The sequence below is a fragment of the Elaeis guineensis genome, chromosome 4 (genome assembly GCF_000442705.2).
Source record: "Elaeis guineensis isolate ETL-2024a chromosome 4, EG11, whole genome shotgun sequence".
NCBI classification, from domain to species: Eukaryota; Viridiplantae; Streptophyta; class Magnoliopsida; order Arecales; family Arecaceae; genus Elaeis; species Elaeis guineensis.
In genome coordinates, this window is record NC_025996.2 from 70,786,028 (window position 1) to 70,809,722 (window position 23,695).

Sequence of the window (23,695 nt, forward strand, 5' to 3'; positions counted from 1 at the left end):
CAATAACAGCACCCCAAGTATAAATCAAAAAATCAGATAAACATTACCTAAGACAATCTTATAATTAGAACATAACATTGTACGTCGTATAACATTGAGTATCATACAATATGTTACAATGTAGAGTGATGGAGATGACAATAGTCGAATACAAGGTTTTATGTCCCAAGGGGATGGGAGGCGTCCCAGTCATCCCATCCCAGTCCTATGAGAAAATGGGACTGGGACTGGCTCGAGACACCAAAACCATCCATGCATCCATGCAGGGAGAGAAGAAGAAACAAGAAAGAAGGAAAGAAAGAAAAGATAAAGAAAAGAAAAAAAAATGAAAGGAAGAAGAAAAATGCAAAAAAAGAAAGGTAGTGAGAAGAAAAAAAGAAAAATAAAGAAGAGAGAGGAAAATAAAGAAAAGAAGAAAGATTAAAAAAATAATAAAGAAAAAAAAGGAAAGAAGAAGGGGAGAAAGATATAGGATATCCACCGGGATACATGATCGGGACTACTATCGGGACCGGTGGGGATGGGACAGTAGGGCATCCTATTCCATGAAGAAACCCGGACACTTTTGTCCCATGGGATTTAAAACCTTGGTCTAATATATGCACCCCCTTATGAAAAGTATATATAATGCCAATGAAGCCAAATCAGCATATATATTGCATGATATGGTGTGGTAAGTGCACATACATACTTAAGGTATTAATTTTAATGTAATCTTATGTACTGTCTTCAAAAGGAAATAATTTTGTAAATATGGTTTTTTTTTAAAAAAAATCAATACAATGCTCAAAAGCAACAACCTGACTCATTGATTAAATGAACACACTAGAAAGACTTGAAGAACATTAAGTGTGAACATAGTTTATGACAAGGTCAAAAAGTAGGTGAAGGCAGATTCTTGTGAAGTTGAATAGATAGCGTGATATGAGGCGCAAATTACTATGATTCTTTACTGTATTAAGTGATAATTTGAAACTAGTGAAGTGACTAGGAAAGAACCAAATATTTTGACACATCAAGCATTTACATAAACATGTATATCCTCAAAACACCAGGAAAGCCATCTGCAGCTGATTTTGACACTGCATTCCTCATGAAAAAGCAAAAATGCACAGCAATGAAAAATAATCTGACATCTTATTTTTAATTATGCCTATGAGATATTGTTCTCTGTTGGACAATAATGGGACTATATAAGAACTCGACATGCTAATAAGAAATCTGATGACCTTCATCTCAATCTGCGAGTTTCTACTCCTTGTGTCGTGTAAACAGAAAAATAACACCAACTTAAAAAATTCTGGGGATACAGTGAGATACAGCCACTTTGTTCTGATAGTGCATAGCAACATGAACAGATTCCAAGCATTAGTAGCAAAAAGAATATGATGAGTGGAGCTCAAACAATAAAGATGTGGATAATCTAAGTTACTGACCTGAAATGTTTGAAGATTAGCTGCAATTTTGTTAAAAACTTGAACATTTTCATCTAGAAGATGCCTTGTTGCACCATCAATTACAGGGGCTGATTGAACAAAAAATAATAATTATGATTAGAGAAACTGTCTGAAAATTAACAATAAACAAGATTAAATTTAACAAGAAAATTTTTGATATAAGCAAATTATCAAGTACTGAACCAGAAACCAAAAGTGGATGCGAAAAATATATACCTATGCATCCAATAAAAATATCATTTACCTGTTTTGCTAATATCTAACCTATGCATCAAGTGGATGCAAAAATAAATGGTTTTAATGATATGAGACCATGTTTTCTATGATCTAAGCATCAAAATCTATTGGTTTTCAATCTATGCATGTTTAAGCATGTGCAGATTATGATAAATAAATTTTAGCATGTTGGTATAATGGGACCACCAATTTTTGCACCCACATAATGCAAGGTTAAATATCCCTAACAAACATAGTTCTTATCTCCTAGTGTTTTTACAAGTGTAGATCGTAATCAACTCTGTGGATATTTGATTTGGATGCCCCACCATTAATCTTTGAATCATTTATGTATATATGTATATATGTACATATCTATATGTGTGTCTGTCTGTCTGTATATATATATGTAAATATTCAGTCGGTGAAATTAGAAAAGGGGGATGTAATAATGACAATCCCAGCTGTTAACATGGTCTACTTTAAACTGCTTACAGATCAAAAATCGTGCAATTCAGACACCAACCTATGCATTGTAGTGGTCAAAAATGGACAATTTAAATAGCACCATACAATGCCTATTTTTGACTATTATAACACGTATGCTAGGGGTCTCCAAATTACATACTTTTTCGTTTGTAGGTGGTTTAGACTTTAGAGGGAGCAGATCACATACAATTGCTCGAAGCATCATTTGATGAACCCCCATCTTGTGATTTCTCTCTCTACATTATTCTCAATTTATAATAACCCGTCAAAAAAAAAAAGAAAAAATTGCTGCACGTGCTCCGCACATGAATGGAGGAAGGACTCCCGATTGGAATCTTCCTCCTCTACATTTTCGTTTGGGAAAGGGACTCCTAGGGCTCGCGGGAGTCCGACAAAAGCCCCAGGAACTAATCTATAAAAGGGGCCCAAATCCTCCTCTTAAGCATCGCCTCCCCGTCTCCGATTTTCTGCCAGTGAAACTTATAGATTCTCTCGATTTTTTTTTGGAGTGGGCTCGCAGAAACCATCGTTGATTCACCATTGTTTTCATCACCAAAGTCAAGGTAAGAGGTCTCTACTCCAACTCCATCTTCTCCCCATCCCTTAGCCATCGTCGGTGATCAGAATATGATCGGTAAGTCGCCGGACTTTCTTTTGAAGCCCAAATCCCATGTTCTTCTTCTCTCTTTCTTCCATCAAACCGACCACTGTTGTCGGATGTGGGATGTGCTCCGACAGCCGAGGTTGCCATCGTTGGGGTCTGCTGGTGTGGGGTGGGGGGTTCCACCCCCACGAGGGATCATGACCGTCGAGGGCCACCACCATGGGAAGGGGGCAAGTGCGGTCTCTTTCCCTGTTTCGATGAAGAAGAAGACGAGAGAGAGCCTCTCTTCCCTCTCTTTCTTTTTTTTTTTTTTTTTTTTTCTCTCTAATTAGGTTGAGGAAAACATTAAAAATAAATTTTTAGGAGATTTGAGTAGACCCCTGGCGAATCATAGAGGATTAAATTAAATAATTTATATTTTATTATTAATATTGGGATTGGTTCTATAGGAGAGCAATTTTTCGGACAAGAGATCTTTGCACAGGTTTCTTAGCACCTGATTCGTAAATTAGAGTGTGGATTAATATTAGGAGATTAATTTATCTTCAATAGAGGTAAGGGTTCTTCAATACGATCACTTACATGTTTATGAGAATTAACTTTGTATGATTGATATGTATTTTTATATGTATCGGTGTGTGCATTACATGTTGTTGATTTGATATTGCTTGAATCATGATTAATTGGTGCTTAATGATTGTTAAGTAAGAAAAACATAATTTAACATAATTGATGGGATGGGCGGCATCTAGGTTAGCCAGTCATACAAGAAACATGATGTATATGTCGGGTCAGTCTCGGACTGGGATGCAGCTTGGCCTACTATGTGTTGGAGCATGACTGTAACTAATCTAGTGCTGAAAATCAGATTATGATTTTAATAATATGGATGGGGCATGGACGGTGTTTGGACTGTTTGGCCATGCAAGAAATGTGGTGTGTACTAGGCAGCCCTGTGTTGGAGCGCAGCATTGTATTTGGCTGACCATGGACTGAAGCACGGTTGTAATTAGTCTAATACCGGAAAGACAAATATAAAGCATGGAAAAGGGAAGCATGTAGATAGTCAACCATGTGTGAAACGTGGCGTATCAACTGTGGACTGGGATGTTTGGCCTATCACGGGCTGGAGCATGGTTGTGACTAGTCCAATGCCGACATCAAATCAAGATGATGAATCGTATTTAATTGAAGGACATCTGGGCTAGCCGGTACGTGTGAAACATGATATTGTGATGTCAGCTGCGAGCTGAGATATGGTTGCCGGCCATGGGTGGAAACATGGTGGCCTACCACGGGCTAAAGCGTGAGCAAATCTAGTCTAGTGTCGGAATAATAATGTTGTTTGGATTAGAATTGTGTTAGTCATTTAATGATAAGTAATCTCATTAAATTATTGATCAGAATTGTTGATTATGATATGCGACATGTTTAATAATTCCACATGATGATATTATTCAACTATCATATAGATGATGTAAGAATCTTATTATTTTTCTATCAGTTATTTATATTTGTTAAAAGATATTTCATATTCATGCTGGTGTGAGTGTAGAGGATTCTTACTAGGCTGTTAAGCACACACCCTCTTTTTCCTTTAGACTTGCAGGATGCGTAGGATCGATCAGGTTGGGCGTAGAGTTTCGAGCGATGGAGTCTTTGGTTCATGGTTCGCCGTACCGGGCCGAACCGACCGGTACGGAGCGTACCAAGCCGGACCGGTCCCTTACCGGTCTGGTTCGGGCCTGTTTTTCGGAAAACGACCCCGAACTGCACCGAACCGCCCGGAACCAGATGGTACAACTCGGTTCGCCGTCGGTTCGGGGTGAACCAAACCGTACCGCCCAGGAGACCATTTCACATGGGGAGGGGGGAAGGTGGGGGCCTTTTCACGTGGTTGGGAGGAGGAAGGGGGACAGAAATGGGCGTGGCCCACTTCACATGGGGGGAGGATCTGGTGCTTTAATAAGCACCAGGCCTTCGGTATTCTTTGAGAGTTCTCAGAGAACACCCATGGCCGTGGACAACTTAATCGTTGAGACCTCCAAAAAATTAGAAAAGAAAGCAAAATTTCGTGAAATTAGAGGAGTGATTTGAGAAGAGACTGATCTTTGACCGAAGGTAAGATAATATGTTATTTTGTTAGTAAATATTTTTTTTTATTTTTGTTGTTAGAAATAGGATAAAAATGAAGTAAAATAAAAATAGGAGAAAATCATGCCAAAATCATATTGATTTAATTATATGTGATAGATCTTTGAAAGATCTACACGATGACACCAAAATTATTAATTTTTGTTAATTATATATTTTTAAATATTTATTTATTTAAAAATTAAAAAAAATTAAATTTTAGAAAAAAATTAGAGTTTGGGAATCATGTTTAGAATGATTCAAGCTACTTAAATCAATTTCAATTTTTTTTCAAATATTTAAAATTAAAAAATTATTTTTTTAATTATTTAAATTAAAAAATTAAATTATAAAATAAAAAATATATAAAAATAGTGTTATATTTTAGTTAATTTAAAAATATTATTTAAAGCATATAACATATTTATTTTGAATTTATAAGTTTTAAAATAATTATTAAAATTATTTTAAAATTAAATATAATTATTTTAATTATCATTAAACTATCGTGTTTTGTTATACTTGTATATATTTTAATTATATATATATACTGCGGATGATCTTGCACGTGGAGTAGGGTCCATGGATGTATCTGGATCATCCTCACATTATGGATCCTATTATCCATAGCCACCTTATGATCCATATGCATATGATGCATCCGAGGCATCATCTTCTATGGTTACTACCCTATGCAGCCTGGAGCATCTTACGGATCAGATTTTGCTACTGGTATATTTGGATGGGCTCCTCCACAACCGTACCATCATCTCAAGGATATTTCTCAGAGTCAGAATTTTAGCGAGAGGTCTGAGATGTCTTACAATCCAGAGAGGATGCCTTATGGGATGATGAATATTTGAGAGTACGGTACAGTTGGCTAGAAGATTGGACTGATATCCCTTCAGACTATGTTGATGATCCAGACATCTACGAGCGTCACAGATACTCGACAAGAAATTAAATGCAGAGTACATCTTAAGATTCGTATATCAGTTATTGCGTTTTGTACTTAATTATTTATTTTAATACGTATTTTATATATTTTTTTTTAGTTTTAAATGATATAGTTGAAATATAATGTAAATAAATATATTTTGAAATTTTGGATCAAGAGTCTTTGTATCACAATCTAACTCCAAATTGAACCCAAATATGTCAATAATATGCAATATAATGCCATATTGAGGTTGTATTTATCAATTATTAACTTCAAAAATCCAAAAAAAATAAAAATTGAAAAAATATTATGTACCGATACCGGACCGATACGCCTGGGCTACCGTGTCGGTACGGTATGGTACCGGTACCGTACCATACCGATCCGCATCGGCATGCCGTCCGGTACCGGTACAGCGAACCTTGCTTTGGTTAGTTAATTTTTTGATACCAAGCAAATATTTTAATTTTGTGAATATTGTTCAATAAAGATGAATTTATTGATTTAATAAATATGATTAGAACTTTATAATGCTTTCGGTGTTCTTATGAATTGTTTGTTATTTAGGCCTTGCATATTCTTTAGGGCTTGCCCTAAGGAGTGCGCGGCCATCACGTGTCCGATCCGGATATCGGATTCGGGACGTGACAGAGTAGTATCAAAGCTTAGATTATGATCATTTGGAGAGTATGATATAAGTGATTAGGATGTGCCAGAGTGTTTAAAGTTACTAGAGACTGTGATGTAAGCGATATCAAAACTTTAGATTATGATCACTAAAGATGTAATAGAATAATATTTATATTTAAGTTATGATCACATGGGACTGTGACTCAAGTGATATTTGAGTATAAGGTTATGATCACTAGGGATAGTGGTAGAGGTGAATCATAGAGTTTGGATGGATAATTTGTATCTCGAATTATAATTTGAGGAATTGACAATCGATGATTTTATTGGTTCAAAAATTATTTAGCAAATCCAAGAAATTCGGTGGATTTAGATCAGAGTGCGCAGCAAAAGCGTGGTGGTTTAAATCATTTAAATTTGATTGAAAAATTGGTTCTAACTCAAAGGATGTTAAGATAGAGGATTGAAATTCTGAGTGAAGAAGGTTATTTAAGAGCTTTAGGATAAGACGAGTTTGCGCCCTTAAGGTTTCAAGTTTACAATATACTAATTTCAAGGACGAAATTATTTTAAGGAGAGGAGAATGTAATAACCCATTCAAAAAAAAACAACAAAAAAAAATTTGCTACACGTGCTCCGCACGTGAACAGAGGAAGGACTCCTAATTGAAGTCTTCCTCTCATTTTCGTTTGGGAAAGGGACTCCTAGGGCTCACCGGAGTCTGACAAAAGTCCAGGAACTAATCTATAAAAGGGCCCCAAATCCTCCTCTTAAGCATCGGCTCCCCATCTCCGATTTTCTGCCGACGAAACCCATAGATTCTCTCGATTTTTTTTTGGAGTGGACTCGAAGGAACCATTGTTGATTCACCATTGTTTTCATCATCAAAGTCAAGGTAAGAGGTCTCTATTCTAACTCCATCTTCTCTTCGTCCCTTAGCCATCGTCAGTGATCAGAATATGACCGGCAAGCCGTTGGATTTTCTTTTGAAGCCCAAATCCCCTATTCTTCTTCTCTTTCTTCCATCAAACAGACCACTATTGTCAGATGTGGGCTGTGCTCCGACGACCGAGGTTGCCGTCGTCAAAGTCTGCTGGTGTGGGGTGGGGGGTCCACCCCTGCAAGGGGTCGCGGCCATCGAGGGCCACCACCATGGGAAGGGGGCCGGGGCGGTCTCTTTCCTATTTTAATGAAGAAGAAGAGAAGAGAGAGAGCCTCTCTTCCCTCTTTCTTTTATTTATTTTATTTTTTTCTGTAATTAGGTTGAGGAAAATATTAAAATAAATTTTTAGAGAATTTGGAGTAGACCCCTGGCAAATCATAAAGGATTAAATTAAATAATTTATATTTTATTATTATTATTGGGATTGGTTTCATAATAGAGCAATCTTTCGGATAAGAGATCTTTGCACAAGTTTCTTAGCACCTAATTCATAAATCGGAGTGTGGATCGATATTAGGAGATTAATTTGTCTTCAATAGAGGTAAGGGTTCTTCAATATGATCACCTACATGTTTATGAGAATTAACTTTATATAATTGATATGTATTTTTATATGTATCGGTATGTGCATTACATGTTGATTTGATATTGCTTGAATCATGATTAATTAGCGCTTAATGTTGTTAAGTAAGAAAAACATGATTTAACATAATTGATGGGATGGGTGGCATTTAGGTTAGCCAATCATACAAGAAACATGGTGTATATGCCGGATCAGTCTCAGACTGGAATGTGGCTTGGCCTACCACGAGCTAGAGCATGATTGTAACTAATCTAGTGCCGAAAATCAGATTATGATTTTAATAATATGGATGGGGTATGGACGGTGTTTGGACTGTCTGGCCATGAAAGAAACGTGGTGTGTACACTAGGCAGCCTCGGATTGGGGCGCAACGTTGTATTTGGCGACCACGGACTGGAGCATGGTTATAATTAATCTAATACCGGAAAGACAAAAATAAAGCATGGAAAAAGGAAGCATGTGAATAGTCAGCTATGTGTGAAACGTGGCGTATCAGCTGCGGGCTGGAGCATAGTTGTGACTAGACCAATGCCAACATCAAATCAAGATGATGAATCGTGTTTAATTGAAGGACATCTGGGCTAACCGACATGTGTGAAACATGGTATTATGATGTCAGCCACGGGCTGAGATATGGTTGCCGGCTATGAGCTGAAACATGATGGCTCGCCATGGGATGGAGCATGAACGAGTCTAGTCAGTATCAAAATAATAATGTTGTTTGGATCAGAATTATGTTAATCATTTAATGATAAGTAATCTCATTGAATTATTGATTAGGATTGTTGATTATGATATATGATAATAGAATTATATATGATGATATTATTCAACTATCATATTCAAGGTATGCTGAACCGGTACCGCCGGCCGCTTCGACCGGCCGCGGTACGATTCGGTATGGTTTCATACCGTACTGAACCAACGATCCGAATCGGAAGAAAAAAAGAGAGAAATAGAGAGAAAAAGAGAGAAAGAGGAAGAAAAAAAAGAGGGAGGGGAAGGAGCCGACGGAGCCGTCGAACGGCCTCCGACTGGCCGCCGTGGCCGTCGAAGGGCGCAGTCCACGCGCACGGCGCCACAGGCGTGAAACAGGAGCATTGCCCCTGTTTCACAAATTTTTTTTAAAAAACATACTTTTAAGCGAAGTCAGCAAACGATTTGCCGGCTTCACGATTTTTTTTTTTTTAAAAAAAATTCTTAAGTCGGCAACTTAGTTGCCGACTTCATAAGTTTAAAAAAAAAAAAGAAAAAATCAAAACAGACTTCGTCTGTTTTGAAAAAGAAGAAGGGGGCGGAGCCCCTCCGCGGCTCCGCCCGCTCGACCACCCTCAGGCCGTCGGCGTCGGCTCGCCGGCCACTAGGAGCCTCGCAACGGAGGCACCGTCCGTCCGGTAGATTCTCCGCCCCCCCTCCGAGCGCTCTCTCTCTTTTTTGCTCTCTTGAAAGCCTTATCAGGCGATACGGAGCTCGAAAGCCCTCCGACGGCCGCAACCGGCCACCGTCGGCCTCCGGTGGCTCCCACCTCCCTCCCTCCCCTCCCCTCTCTCTCTTTCTCACTTTTCGTTCTTTTTTTTCTGTACCGCCGGTGTACCGATTTTACCGATCGAATCGTGCCGGTTCCCTGCCGATCCAGTATGAGATGGGGTGTACTGGCCAGTTCGGCACGGTATGGCAAACCTTGATCATATTGATGATGTATGAATCTTATTATTTTGCTATCAGTTATTTATATTTATTAAAAGATGTTTCATATTCATGCTGGTGTGAGTGTGGAGGATTCTTACTGGGCTGTTAAGCTTATATCCTCTTTTTCTTCAAACTTGCAGGATGCACAGGATCGATCGGGTTAAGCGTAGAGTTTCGAGCGATGGAGTCCTTAATTAGTTAATTTTCTAATACTAAGCAAATATTTCAATTTTGTGAACATTGTTCAATAAAGATGGATTTATTGATTTAATAAATATTATTGGAACTTTATAATGCTTTCAGTGTTTTTGTGGATTTGTTTATTATTTAAGTCTTGCATATTCTTTAGGGCTTATCCTAAGGAGTGTGCGGCCATCACGTATCCGATCCAGATATCAGATTGGGGCGTGACACAATTGTTCTCTCCAATCCTACTTATGGTGCATAAGCACTAAGACTCTAAGAGCACTAACAATCTTTTGACCTAAAATCAAAATAATAGCCATTAACACCATTTATCCCTTTTACTACTATCCTTCATTTTACCAACCATAATTAGTCCCTAGCCTATAGAACAAAGATACAAGATCAAGCTTAGATTGACAGCCAACTTTAATAAGATGCTTAAACTATGAAACAAATATATGGATCTCTTTGTAGCTCTAAGATCTCCACATTTTCTTTTTTTTTTAAATTTTAAGTACACATCTTATCATGAATTTGGTATCTCAAATACTAATTTTATTAGTTTTGTTTTAAAATTATTTATGAAAAAGGATTTGTGATATTTTTGACCGCTCAATGAATAAGCTAGGAGTCTCCAAATCACATGACTTTTGGTGTATAAAGAGTTTAGAGGTAGTAGATTGCATCCAACCGATCTAATCATCAGTATTGAACCCCCATCATCCAATACACGCGCGCACGCGCAGATATGTGTGTGTGTGTGTGTGGTGTGTGTGTGTGTGTGTGTATTCAAGAGGTCATGGCAATAACTCAGATAGTTGAGTCCAAGAGCACAACTTTCCATGCCAAAAAATAAGGCCCACCTTAATAAAGAAATAGTAATAAGCTAGCAACAATTGAAAAACGTGGGAAAGTGAGAGATCTAGATCACATTACATGCGCAAGAAAAAAAGTAGTCCGGACTTTTGAAAGAATGACTTCATGGAAGGATTTATACTTCCACAAATTGTTGAAAAGGAAATGATAGGTTTGCAGAGTACAAAGGGATCTATGCAAAGAGTTCCATAGTTTGAGGAGGCCCACTGTTTAGGAGAAAACTAAAGAAAGAAAAGGAAAAGAAGAGAATTGGCAAAAACCAAATAGAAACGGGTCTAGAAACACACATGATGGCAACAGAAGTATGTAAAAAGAAGGAATGAATTGGATTAAATGTCTAATAAATGAAACCCCAATGGCTAAAAGAATACTTGAACATATGAAAGCAAAGTATGGCAAGTATACACTAAGGAGGGAAAAAAAGGAAAGCACAACTTAATGCAGAAACAAACCTACAAATCACCTTGAGAGGTATATGATAGGGTAGTCAATGTTATGTAGGCTAGCATCTTGGATATTGAACCATCCTAGGCTATACAAGGCATGCTAGAATGACCCTGTAGGCTAATAACGGTAGGATTATGTGTTGGTAGGGGGCATACTTTATGGGTAAGGTAGAGCTATAAGACCATGTACCAAGACTAAAACATCAATGCAGGTAGTGATAAGGCAATTCTATGACCAACTTTATTGTATCAATGGAGTGCAAGTTTGAATTCACGAGAAGGTCCATGTTACGTGGACATTGGCATTGGCACCAACCACCAAGGGTGAAGTGTTTAAGCATCTCAAGAGTACAACATGCTTACCTCCAAAAAAACATGACATGGGACACTTCCCTACAAAAACTAATGTAATTTATTTTAAATTTGTATTTAAGGTAAGAAAATCTAGTGTTGAGTTAGGTGTATGCTAAACTATAGAAAATTGCAAACACTAAAAGAATTTAGATCTGTAAAAGAGGACATGTTTATCTACAACTCATTCATTATCAAGTTGTATAAATTTGGCTTATGAAAGCATGTACCATAACTCTTCAAAATTGTAAGTGTCCCAAAAACACTAACGGAGGGCCTATAATCATAACATGATCACAATATAATGGATTCAAAGAAGTAGGTGTAGAAATAGAAAAATACATTGATGGAAGGATACGAAAACTGCAACGAGCAAAGAGGAATTAAAAATAAATCTTCAAGAAGACTTGGACATGTTCATCATAGGCCAAAGAGAGCCATGGTGAATAAAGGCATTTAAATTCACAAGATAGAAGGGTTAAAAGGGAGATGTGCATGAAAGAGTTTCATGAAAGAAGAAGGAAAAAATTTGATGATACTTTCTATTAACAAGGAGCCAGAATTATGTAACATAGATAGCCAAGCAGGAATATGCCTAGACATTGCAAGTTCATAAGATAAGCTTCTTCTTCCTGTTTATGGATATGGTTGACCTCTCTATATAAAGCTAAACTAGATCTCACACATTCTTGTGAACTCATAGTATAAGAAAAGATAATGCAACATTAGCATATTTTGTACAGGATATAGCTAAAAATTAAAAAGCCCAATCAAATACATAAAATAATTTTAAGTGGTCATCATTCATTTAAAAGATACGGATAAATATAATGGGACCTCACAGGAGAATTTGTCTAATATTAAAATATTAAAGTAATTATCATCGATTGAACACACAAAGATAGAAAAACCAGTAGACCATATAAGAAATATAAAATGAAGGTGCTAAGGAAACCAAAAGAACACAAACAAGCCAGCATGTACAATTACTATAAGCTTGTTGCAGGCACAGCTATCATGATGTCATATATATCATTCAGTAATTTGAAAACCATTAAAAGTTTTCCTTCTGAAGATAAACAGGGCATTGATGTTTTCTGGTGTTCATATATCTAATGTGAAGGTAACAAAAGTTCTGTACAACACAATGTGAACATTCATACCTTGTGAACAGCTGTACCATTTATGCAGTTTATCTGAGTTCCAAGTTGGTTAAGTTGTATTTCTTCATATATGACACTAGCTACTGTTCTTATATACAAGATAAAGACAAGAATAATATCGTCTAGTTAACATAATGAACATATCCTTATCTGATTGTGAAGGGTACCATGAAAGGAAACAGTATGAACCTACGATAAGTTCAAGCTAAAACTTCCATACATAACATGGAAATGGTGTATAGTTAAGTAAGGAGTTGAGGTAAAAATTGATTATCCAATGAAAGTTAACTTGGTAAAGTATCATCTCAGCTTAACAATCCCAAGAATACGAACAACCAACCTTCACATGAAAATTGATTATTGTGGTTCCCATGATGCATCATCGAAGAATAGGCAGCTGCATTGTCTGGTTGAATAGGATGTACATTAGACCTTGTGGAACAATCTACCATCTTTTCCTGAAAAGTACTCATCATTAACATACTGGATCAATGAATTATAAAAGCAGACTACAAATGTTGGATGTATCAAGAAAGAAATCATATCACAAGCCTAGGAATCGCATACATGCAGATTATTTCCTTTATAATAATTCAATATATTTTTCCAATGGTTTTCTCCTAATCAACAAGACAGAAGCATGAAACTTTGTTAAAACACAAACTGAAATATAAGACCTCCGGTACAAAAGAGAAACAGACAATTAAACACAAGTACACAATAAGTAGGAGTCCGATATCATGATCTTTTTAGGCTGCATACTTGGAAAATATAATAAAAATTGGTCATTGCAATGATCATGCATAGGAAAAAACATTTATAACTAAATGGAGCTTATTGGGGGAGTAGACAAGAATGGTACCTTTCCATCTTTGATTTTCTTTCCTGCATAATATTCTTCTTGTTTCCGCCGTTTACCATTTTCTTTCTTCTATAATTAATACCAGGATATTAGTACGGAATGACAATTTTCACTTGAATACGGTAAGCAGATATCCATTTTATAAGCAACAAAAGCATCAGAAATAACTAGAGAAAATAAAAGAATTTTATTAGTTAAATAAGATGGATCTGAGATAGTAGGGTACAAATGTTCTACTAATAGGCAACCAAAGGAAATTCTCCAAGCAATATAATATAAAATTATTTTCTGGATATCAGTTTTTGCCTTTATAGTCATGGTTATAATATGGTTTACATGATCACTTAATCTTGGCATAACATCAGAGACATATAAGACAAATTTCGTTTATGTTAAACTAGACCTGTGCATGCAATAATGCATGTAAGAGGAAGCAAGGATGGCTGTGATCTCCTTCCTGCTTACAATTTCCCTCTCACTCAAAGACAGAGCAAGCATGAAACCAAAGTAGTGTATTTGTTAAAGGTGGAAGTAGCTATAGATGTGTAGAGGGTGACGATTTGTAAAATCAGATGATATGAGAGACTTTGATTTTGATACTAATAAATGAGACTCATGGATGGGAAAAAGAGGGAGTGGGACTTGCTGACCGGCAGTTGAGAGCATTTGGCATTCAAGAACAAGAATCTTTTTACATAAGTCCTAACAGTGTATTCCATGATTTGACATGTCCTAACTGTTATTAGCCATATGTTTCTCAATTAAGGAAAACAAAAAAGCATCACATGTTAAGGAAAAATTACAACCAAAAAAAAAAAGGAGGGGACACATTTCTGTAGGCTGTTTTCATCTCGTACGTTAAGGCATACTAATCATGTCATTTGCTTATTAGCAATGAAATTCTTTACCCGTCTAAGTTTAAACCCTCTGGGCAATATATAAAAAGAATAAAGTGAAGGAAGAGGAATTGGGTGGGGTGGGGTGTAGCTAAAAGCCTGATCCAAGAGTAGGACCAACATCATCTTCTTTTTCTTCATTAAATTATTCCCCCTTCTTGTGCAGTTTTGTTTTTAAAAAACAAATTGAAAAGTCATGAGAAAATATTTATATTTCATTGTTTTGGAGAAGCCCGTGAGATATGTCACCAAGATTCTGCCCAAATCCAGAGCTGCAGGCCTCATAGTTTTCCAGTCTTCATTATGCTGATGCTGCTCTTGTTTTCTGCAGCAAATAAGAACTTTGAAGTCTTCATAATGAAGATTATCCTCTATGGTGTCAAGCTCATTATAGGACTCAAAAATCTATTTTGATAAAAGTAGTGTAACCTTTCTTGGCCACTTCAGTCAAAAATGAGAGAGTTGTCCTACTTAATTGATTTCACTTTCAGGCCTCATTGCCAATAACTTTCTCGGGAATCTAATTGCAATTGCATTATTCAATTCTTGACATGACTATGCTTTTTTATTGAAAAATTTGAAAAACATGCTACCAGGTTGGAAAAGGCAATTTTTATCTATGGATGGAGAACTTTATGAAAGCAGTCCAACCAGCTGTTCTTGCGAATTGGATGCCAGTTCTAATCATTCCTAAATGGGTTGCCAAGAAATTGGACAATGTAAGAAGAGCCTTCCTGTGGATAGGTACTGAAAAAAGTTAATGGAGGTTTTAAAAAAAGTTAATGGAGGTTTTTTCATGGTAAATTAGATCCAAGTCTGAAAAGGAAATTCAAGGTAGATTAAGAGCCAAAATTTTGCAGCTTTCTAATAAAGTGCCATGATGCCAGTGGTGGTAGGATTCCATAATCTTGAGATCAATCCTTGGAGAGATGCAATCTGATGGAACTATCACTGTAGAAGAAGGGATGAAGCAACTCCCCTTAGTTAAGCTCTTGTGCATGGCCATTTCGGAAAGGAATTTTGAGTACAGAGAAGCGGTTCTTTATGTTATCAGATAACAGTTCAGGGTGGCTCTACCATAAGATTTTGGAAAGATAACTGGATTTGGAAAGATAATTAGATGACGGAAGTTCTTTAACCTCCACTCAATCAACCTTGTGCAAGTGGCAGATAATGAGGAAATGTTGGTTGCAAAACAGTTTAGATGGACAGCCATTGGCCCTACATGGATGGTTAGACTTACACGAACTACGAACAAGAAGCTGAGAGAAGTACACAGATCTAGAAACTTTGCCACATCAAATAACACCAAGAGCATAAGAAGACTTTGATGGACTCCCTTAGCTAGAAGGAGTGGTACCTCGACTCACTTCCAGCTCCAAATCAATGTCATATATGTATCTGAATCAGATAATCTCAGCCTCTTGGATGCTTATAAATTTGCTTGCAGCTTTTATAGACTGGTGGAGAGCTGGACTGTACCAACAATGAGTTAGGCCTCCATTCTGACATTAGAAGTGAGCATTTATTCTTTTCAAAAACTGGACAAGAATGTAGATGATAAAACACATTTGCAAGATGTTATTGATATTATATTATATCCTTAGCAACTAGGGAGTTTGGATGAGAAATATGCATATTGAAAGACTGTACATTTTATTTTCCTTTATACCATATTTAAAGATATAAATACATGTAATTTAATCGAAATTATATTTTATCCTGCATAACGCTGTATCTCCATTATTCCTTTGTCCAAATTTCCAGTTTTCATGTCCATGCAACACTAGCTAGATGTGTGAGGTTTCTTTTGTTAGTGAAAGGAGGATGACTAGAAGAAGGGAAGGTCTTAGGCTAGAGACCAGAACACTCTCCATGTTATGGTTCCATGGTGGTTGGTGGCATGCTTAAGATTAGGATTTCTTAATGGAGGTGGTGGTTTAAGGGTCAGATAGGCTGCAGGGTTTTTCCAAAAGCTTCTTAAATGGCTCATAAAGTTGACCTGGAATAAAGAGATGAGTCTTTTCTTAATAGTGATGGGGGTTCAATTACAAGAAGGGAGACAGTTTGGTGATCCCTATCAAGTGGTCAGGATATTCCTAAGTTTTAAATGCACTGCTACCTCGAGGACACTTGGAATGGTGCCAAGCACTTCAGTGTTGGAAATAGCAACAATCACAAATCTAAGCATAGGCATATTTTATTTATATTTATATACACACACACACATGTACATACATACGTACATACATACATGTGTACAACAATATATGCATACATATCTACATGTACACATACATAGTTAAGCACATACATATACACACATATATACAAACATAAGTACATACATATACATAAGTATGTACATGTGTAAATTAATACATACAGATTATATAAGCCATTGTTTTGATACTGAGCCAAAAAGAGATTGAAAGGGGTAGGAAATAGAGGGGAGATAAGCTAAGAAACAAACAAGAGGTTAAACATGAATTTCCTAGTTGTTCAAGTTATTAGTTACAGTCATTTAAGGTCTATTACGATGTGCTAAAATACTTAAATTGACTATTAACTTGTGATAAATTATATTATAGTGACACTTTTTGCACAGAGTTCCATGTAAACATGGCAACTTTATTAGAAACGGACTAACACTGTGACTAAAATGGCGGGCACATGAAATTAAGAGTCTAAGGCATGACACTCCAAAATAAAAAATGATGAATGACATCACTTTTTATTGACAAAAACAGGACACTTGTAGTTTGTATCTGGCTGTGTTACGAAGTGTCCTGTCATCTCTACAGTGTCTGAAATTGTCAACTTCTTGAAAAATCTTAAAATAGAGTTACCAACTAATAGAGAAAAATCTATGCATACACTAGGGCATATTTCTTTGCCATCATCAAGACCCATAATTCTATTATTCTGCAAGGTCAATACTTTGGTATGTATATCTGCAAGCAATCAATGGCTTGCTTCCCACGGGGAAGAGGTAGTGACATACCAATTCCTACGGATTATCAACATGGAGGGCCTTAACCATGCCATGGTGTCTTTACTCTAACACTCATGAAAAAGATACGGCATCAAATTGTTTATGAAAAGAATAGAGGACAAGGCAATGACATTTAACCTATAGAAAAGCACAAATGAAACAGAAGATGTTACCATCGTGCTTTTCTTTCCACCAAGAAATGGAATATGGAGTTCCTTGATGAGGAAGTTGTTTTTTCTTTCATCTGGAATGTACAACAGGCAGAGCCTTGTTCCCTCTCTTAGTCACTTAATGGGACATCATGCCAAGAAATTGGTAAAGGTAACAAAACTTGCTTGAATTTGTCTGTCATCACTTCTTATTGCTTCAATAATGTTAACACCAATAATCATTTCTTGAGTGAAGAATCATAAACAGTCTAAAGGAATAGCTTCACTTCTTAGATAAATCATTCATTGCATATTTTACAAGATAAAAAATCTTAGAAGTAAAATGAAGGAAGAGTCAGAACGCGTAACGTTGTATAGTAATGCTGTCAAAAACTTTGTACAGTAATAGCCCACTCAAAAGAAATCTAGTGGAACTGTGGAAGCATTCTGGCTACTTCTGGAAGATGATGATAATTACCCTCAGTTATTCCATTTACTGTTGAATGTAAAAGCATGAATGCATGATGATTTTAAATCTTACAAGAGTTTAGTGAAACGATAGATTTGCATGATTATTCAATCGCATTATAAACCGGTTTACTCGAACTAACATCCTTCATATAATGATGTTAAGATAAAAGACAAGGTATTGAAGCACATCATCTAATTTAGCTAGTGATTAATGTCCAAACTGCAGTGTCTTTGTTTTGCAGTACTTGATGTATGATATACTGTTTAAAAATGTGCATGAACCACCTACAAAACCTTTCATCTTTATGATCATCAATCCTTTTCTTCACAACTAGATCTTAAAGGAAACATTGAGCAACAAAGAAGATTATAGAATAACTTAACAGTGTACTGAATTTATTAAAAAAATAATGAATTCAATGACAAAAGGAGAAAGGAAAATGTTCACAGATACGCAATTCCAGCACAAGCAACTACAATTGAATGATGATTGCCGAAGTTGCTCGTGCATCTAAATTTGACACACTCAGTAAAGGATAAAGCATTGCTCGTTTCTCATTTGATCTGATTCATTTATTTAGATAACCCAAAGTACGAAACCATGAGAAAGAAAGTGAACTATTTGGACCACTGAATACTGTGTTGGATGGGATCACTCCTTGACCAAGATACAAAGGTTTGATCCCAGTCGGAGTCAGCCCCCAAGCGTGGGGTCGGTATAGGGTGGAAAAGGTAGGGAGTAGCCCATCCCAGCCTAAAAAAAGGAAGTATTTGAACAAGCAAAAATTCGGGCAAGAAATAATTAATCTCTTAGCAACAACTGAAGTTTATTGCAGTCCTCTGCCAGCAAGATAATGTACTCTAGAAAAGCATAGATAAATGAACAAACTGATCAGGATTCTATTAATGCCAACGATCCTCCATAAAGTATGTCTGGTGAGGCCTAGCTTCACTTTCTTGAAGATCCAAAAATATCTCAGCTATGTCAATCGCTTGGATGAACCTGTTGTTTCCTTTATACATGTTTGCCAATGATATCACCACTATTATATCTTCCTCTGTGGGCAACCTAATCTACTTCTGCTGATGGAATTCACTCTACTTCTTGTAAATATGAAAGAAACTCTTTCATTCATGTTGCTATAACCACCAATCTACGAACAGAGTCTCCTCACTTGTGACCATACTACAAATGAAGAGTATATATCTCTTTATTGGACAGGTCTCGGCACTTAACATTCTTATATTTCAGGTCTGACTAATGATAGCTATTCTTAATCTTAAACTCAGTATAATTCTCCCACTAGAAGAAATTTTGCTTATGAGTCGCTGGCATGAATTCAGCTCTTTTAAGTGTCACATTAGAAAAGTTTAATACTCTTTAAACATACTCATCGATGTGCCAATTATTAAAATCATAGCAAAGACTCATGATGCATCCAAAATCTCCTCTGATGTTTTATGACACATCACATTGGAGCTTGTATATGGCTTTATGTTGTTTCAGAACAAGTTTTAAGGGGAGCGTTGCTACACTTATAGACATAAAATGTCATCTTTGCTAAGCAAGAGGTGATGCTTCTCATTGTTTATTTCTCTAAGAATCACCTTTTTTATTTGGCTGATCACTGTCCATTATTTTCCCATTAAATGATATAATTATGCTCTATACCATCTAAGTTCCAAGTCCATATCTACAGAAATATATCAGTAACAGGGGATGCAGCTGTTTGCAAAATTTGTATTGTTGATTCACAATATTTCACACAATAATTTTGACAATCAACAAAAGAACACTTCATGGAGAGCACCACTTGGATATGTCATCTTATGCATTCTTATGAAACATGGTCGCACCCAAACACATATATGCTGGCATCAATACATTCATCCATTACAGCAACCATGTGTCCTTCAATGTAGAGATGATCTCCGATGCATAACTTGTCGGTCTCACATAAGGACAGACGCAAAACATGTATCATATTACGGTCAAATTTGTACTAGACGAGATCAAACATGCAAATGACGTTTCTCCTACATAACTACTATCTATACAAAATCCATTATCCAAATATATATATATGTGAGCACAGAATAAATTAGAGTAAAGAAGCCAAAAGAAAGAGATGGGATGAATAAAATATGGGCACATAGTTTCAATACAAACCATGGGCCCTTCATGTCTGACTACCTCTATGTACTGATATATAAGGCCATATACACATGTTAGCCAGGTTATAAGGCCCAAAAAGGAAAATCATATCAAGGACAATTTGCATCTTCTTAAAGTCAGGAAAAATGTTCTATAATTAAGCGAATGCAGTCTACAACTAAATACCAACAGAAAAAAAGAAAAATAGAAGGTTGTGAAAGCTATGAAGTAAGTCAGAATCATAGACAACTTGCTGTTTACAACACTAGAAATGCTTGCACTGCTTGAAAAATTTGTTGCTTAGACCTATGATTCATTTCAAAATTGAACATGATTGAATTCAAAGGAGTGATGCCGTTACCATTTGTACATGCACTCTGTACACCAATTTTTTTTTTGGGGGGAGGGGGGTGGGGGCAGGGGGGGGCGTGGGGCAGCATAAAAAGTACTATTTCCTTTGACAAGTTTCAATTATTTTGATAGCAATGCTGGGTATGAATCAATATCTTCATAAATAAACACTTTCAAATGTGACTTTGCAAAGCAAGAAAAGACAATCAAAGAACAAGATATGCAGATCAACCTCAACAAGTCACAACAATATAATCATTTGGAAATGTGAGCCAGAATTGTCTCTAAATAAGCTTATGCATATAACAAAGAGTAAAATAACTACAAGTATTTGACATAGCAAATCATAATCACGTGAAACAGGAAATCAGAACAGCATATGGATGAGCTATCATGAAGAAGAAATTAAAAAATGCAATCAATTCTATAACATATGGAATACTTACAGTCATCCACCGGCACCTCATTGCAACATCCCTTACAGTCTTGTCAGGTAGTCTAGCAGCTATCTTGATATACTTCATGATATTAGGTTCATTTGCATATCTAAAAATTTCCATATGGAACATATCAATATGCGAAGAACATAGGAGGATGATACTCATAATAGATCATAAGATGGAAGTAATAGTAGCAATAGAAATAAAAATCAATAAAATGGACAGGCATCATTTGTTTAAAGGTGAGAATTAGTTACATTAACATTACTTGCATACAAAAAATCATGATAAATTCAGCTTTAATCAAATGAAATCCAGTGTCATGTCCGGAAACTCCAAGAGAAGAACCGCTGGTTCAAAGACTTGGCTTTTCTTTGTTCACATGAATAAAATAGCATATCAGAAGGCATAACTTTTGTGAAACTAGGCCCATACTGAACCAAGGACAAATGAGAGTCCGGCTGAGCAAATTGTCAAGAACAAACAGAAAGTGATAGATATCAAAAACCACAACAATCAAAAGTGGACTCCTGCCTGTGATCTTTTTATATTTTTTTCCCTTCATTCCAACAGCACCAAAACCTCAGTACTGTACAAGTTTCCTGGCAGAAACAAAAGGTCGCTACGGATTCATCATACCCAGAAAGCAAGAAATATGGAGAACCAACAAAATTTCAGAGAAGAACGAAAATTTAGAATGTGTATGGAGTGAAGAAGATCAAGCAAAACCAATAGACAACCTACCTTTCAAGACCTTCCCTCAACATGGCCAATTCTTCATATGACCAGTCGACAGCCAACCCTATGCCATGCTTGAGACCAGGCACCGGCTCCTGAAGGATATTGCTAGGAGAATTGCAAGGTGAAATCATCAAAGAAGCATTATTTATCATCATTGCAGGATTATTGGCCAGAATCATCCCAGCTGTGCTGCTAATCCCACTCATACTATTCATGCCGATCATCCCCGTTGTGCTGTTTACTGTCTCTGACTGAAAAGAAACCACTTGCTGATTGCAGAAAGATTGTGGGAAAACTCCCCCGTGCGGAAAATTCATGTTCGGATCTTCTGCCATCTTCTTACCAAGAAAGCTCTCAGAAGAACAATTTCATCACAGACTGTTCAAATTTTCCAATACAGTAGGCTCAAGATTTCTTCCAAGACCTCGACATCACAAATGCAACTACCACCCAAAAAAAAAAAAAAAATCCGCTTTTAAACATCCTCGGAACCTTGTTTCAAGAATCAAAAAAACACCTATAAAATATCAAAAAGCAAACCTGCTAAAGAATCTCCTAAGACCCCGCTTTCAACAAAACCACCAACGAAACCGCCAGAAACGATCGAGGATGAATGCCTCAACAGTCCAAAACACCCAACATCCAATCGTTTAGCCGTCACAACTCTGCCCGGTCATCCACGAACCAGCTTTCCTCTTTCCTTCCCTACGATAAGCAAAGAAAGATCACACCGAGTTAAAGAAGACCCCTCTCATGTCATCAAAATCAAAACTTCACTTCAAAAGACTCACCTAGAAAACAAGAAAGAAAGAAATAAACGATTAAACGGAGGTCTAAATACACCCAAAATCTCATTCAGAAAACAATCTTTTGCATTCAAACCTACTCAAAAAACCAGTATAAATCCAAAACCAAGAAAAAATAAAGTGGGAGAAAGAGAGCAACCTGTGCGAACGATCTCCTTCTTGTTGCGGGGTAGATAGAGAAATCGAGGCCCTAATAATAAGAAGAAGAGGCGGGGCGTCTTCTCTCCAACGAGAAGGCGAAAGAAAAGAGAAGCCACCCCACTCACCAGTTTATAGCCAACAAAAACCAATTATAAAAACAAAGAATTTATAAAGAAGTATAAGACAGAGGGAGAGAAAGAGTGATCAGTTGGAATTCAGGAAAACAGTGGAAGTCCGGATTCCGGCATTCGATGCCAATAATTGTTGGATCCTTCTCCTCCACTTTTTTCCTCTCCTCCTCTTTTATCTACCCACGAACTCACTTTTTTTTTTAAAACTAATCATTAATTCTTGTTTTTTTTTTTCCGTTTACATATTTCTCGTCTCATAACTTTACGTTTTTTTTCGAAAAAAAGAAGGGTTTCTCTTTTTTTCTTTTGGTTACCCTTTTGGTTGGGTCTCTCCCTCTCTCTCTCCTTTTTTTCCCTCCCTCCCTTCTGCAATCGTGGCTTTAGTGCCCATCCCCATTCCACTTCCCCAACTTCCCCTTTGCTTTTGTTAGGACTCTCAAGATTTACCCCCGTCTCTGGGTAATTTACCGGAACGCCATTTCGCGGCAAAACAATGGTTAAAACTTAAAATACATCTTTCATCTCTCTCCTCTCTCGATGTTTGGTTCTTATTATTAGAGTTTGGTGATGAGGGAGAACCCCGGGGGGTGGGCATGGGCGGCCAAAATGTGATGCTTTTGCTCTCCTCCGGTGCTTTCAGATGTGGGCTGATTCCCAAGCATAAATTAAATGAGGATTGGTCAAATATTCCACCATTTTTCCAAGACAAGGACGGTTCTCTCAGCAGGATCGGATCCCTTCCAATTTCGGGTGGTTAGGTTTTCCATCAACCAATGATGTAAAAAGACCAATGACAGTCTTAAGTTATGTCTTCTAGAGACATCGAGTAAATTCATGCAGTGTCTGAGAAT

The 23,695-nt window shown here is 36.7% G+C and overlaps 1 protein-coding gene across 4 annotated transcripts in view; it reads right to left on the reverse strand.

Moving 5' to 3' along the window:
- Positions 1–23,216, reverse strand: part of LOC105034391 (uncharacterized) — a 41,103-nt gene extending 17,887 nt beyond the window's left edge. The window contains exons 1-8 of one of the 4 annotated variants that reach the window (XM_029261614.2): positions 22,712–23,211; positions 22,307–22,471; positions 21,770–22,209; positions 21,032–21,131; positions 13,569–13,637; positions 13,047–13,164; positions 1,437–1,525; positions 1,124–1,332 (exon numbers count right to left, since the gene is read on the reverse strand). In XM_029261614.2, the coding sequence (XP_029117447.1) occupies positions 1,291–1,332; positions 1,437–1,525; positions 13,047–13,164; positions 13,569–13,637; positions 21,032–21,131; positions 21,770–22,101 (750 nt within the window). In that variant the 5' untranslated portion in view covers positions 22,102–22,209; positions 22,307–22,471; positions 22,712–23,211 and the 3' untranslated portion in view covers positions 1,124–1,290. Of the gene's footprint in view, positions 1–1,123; positions 1,333–1,436; positions 1,526–13,046; positions 13,165–13,568; positions 13,638–21,031; positions 21,132–21,769; positions 22,210–22,306; positions 22,472–22,711 lie in introns of those variants that run through there. The other 3 variants (XM_010909533.4, XM_073256663.1, XM_073256662.1) reach the window with 3 other exon arrangements.
- Between the last annotated feature and the right edge of the window lie 479 nt (positions 23,217–23,695).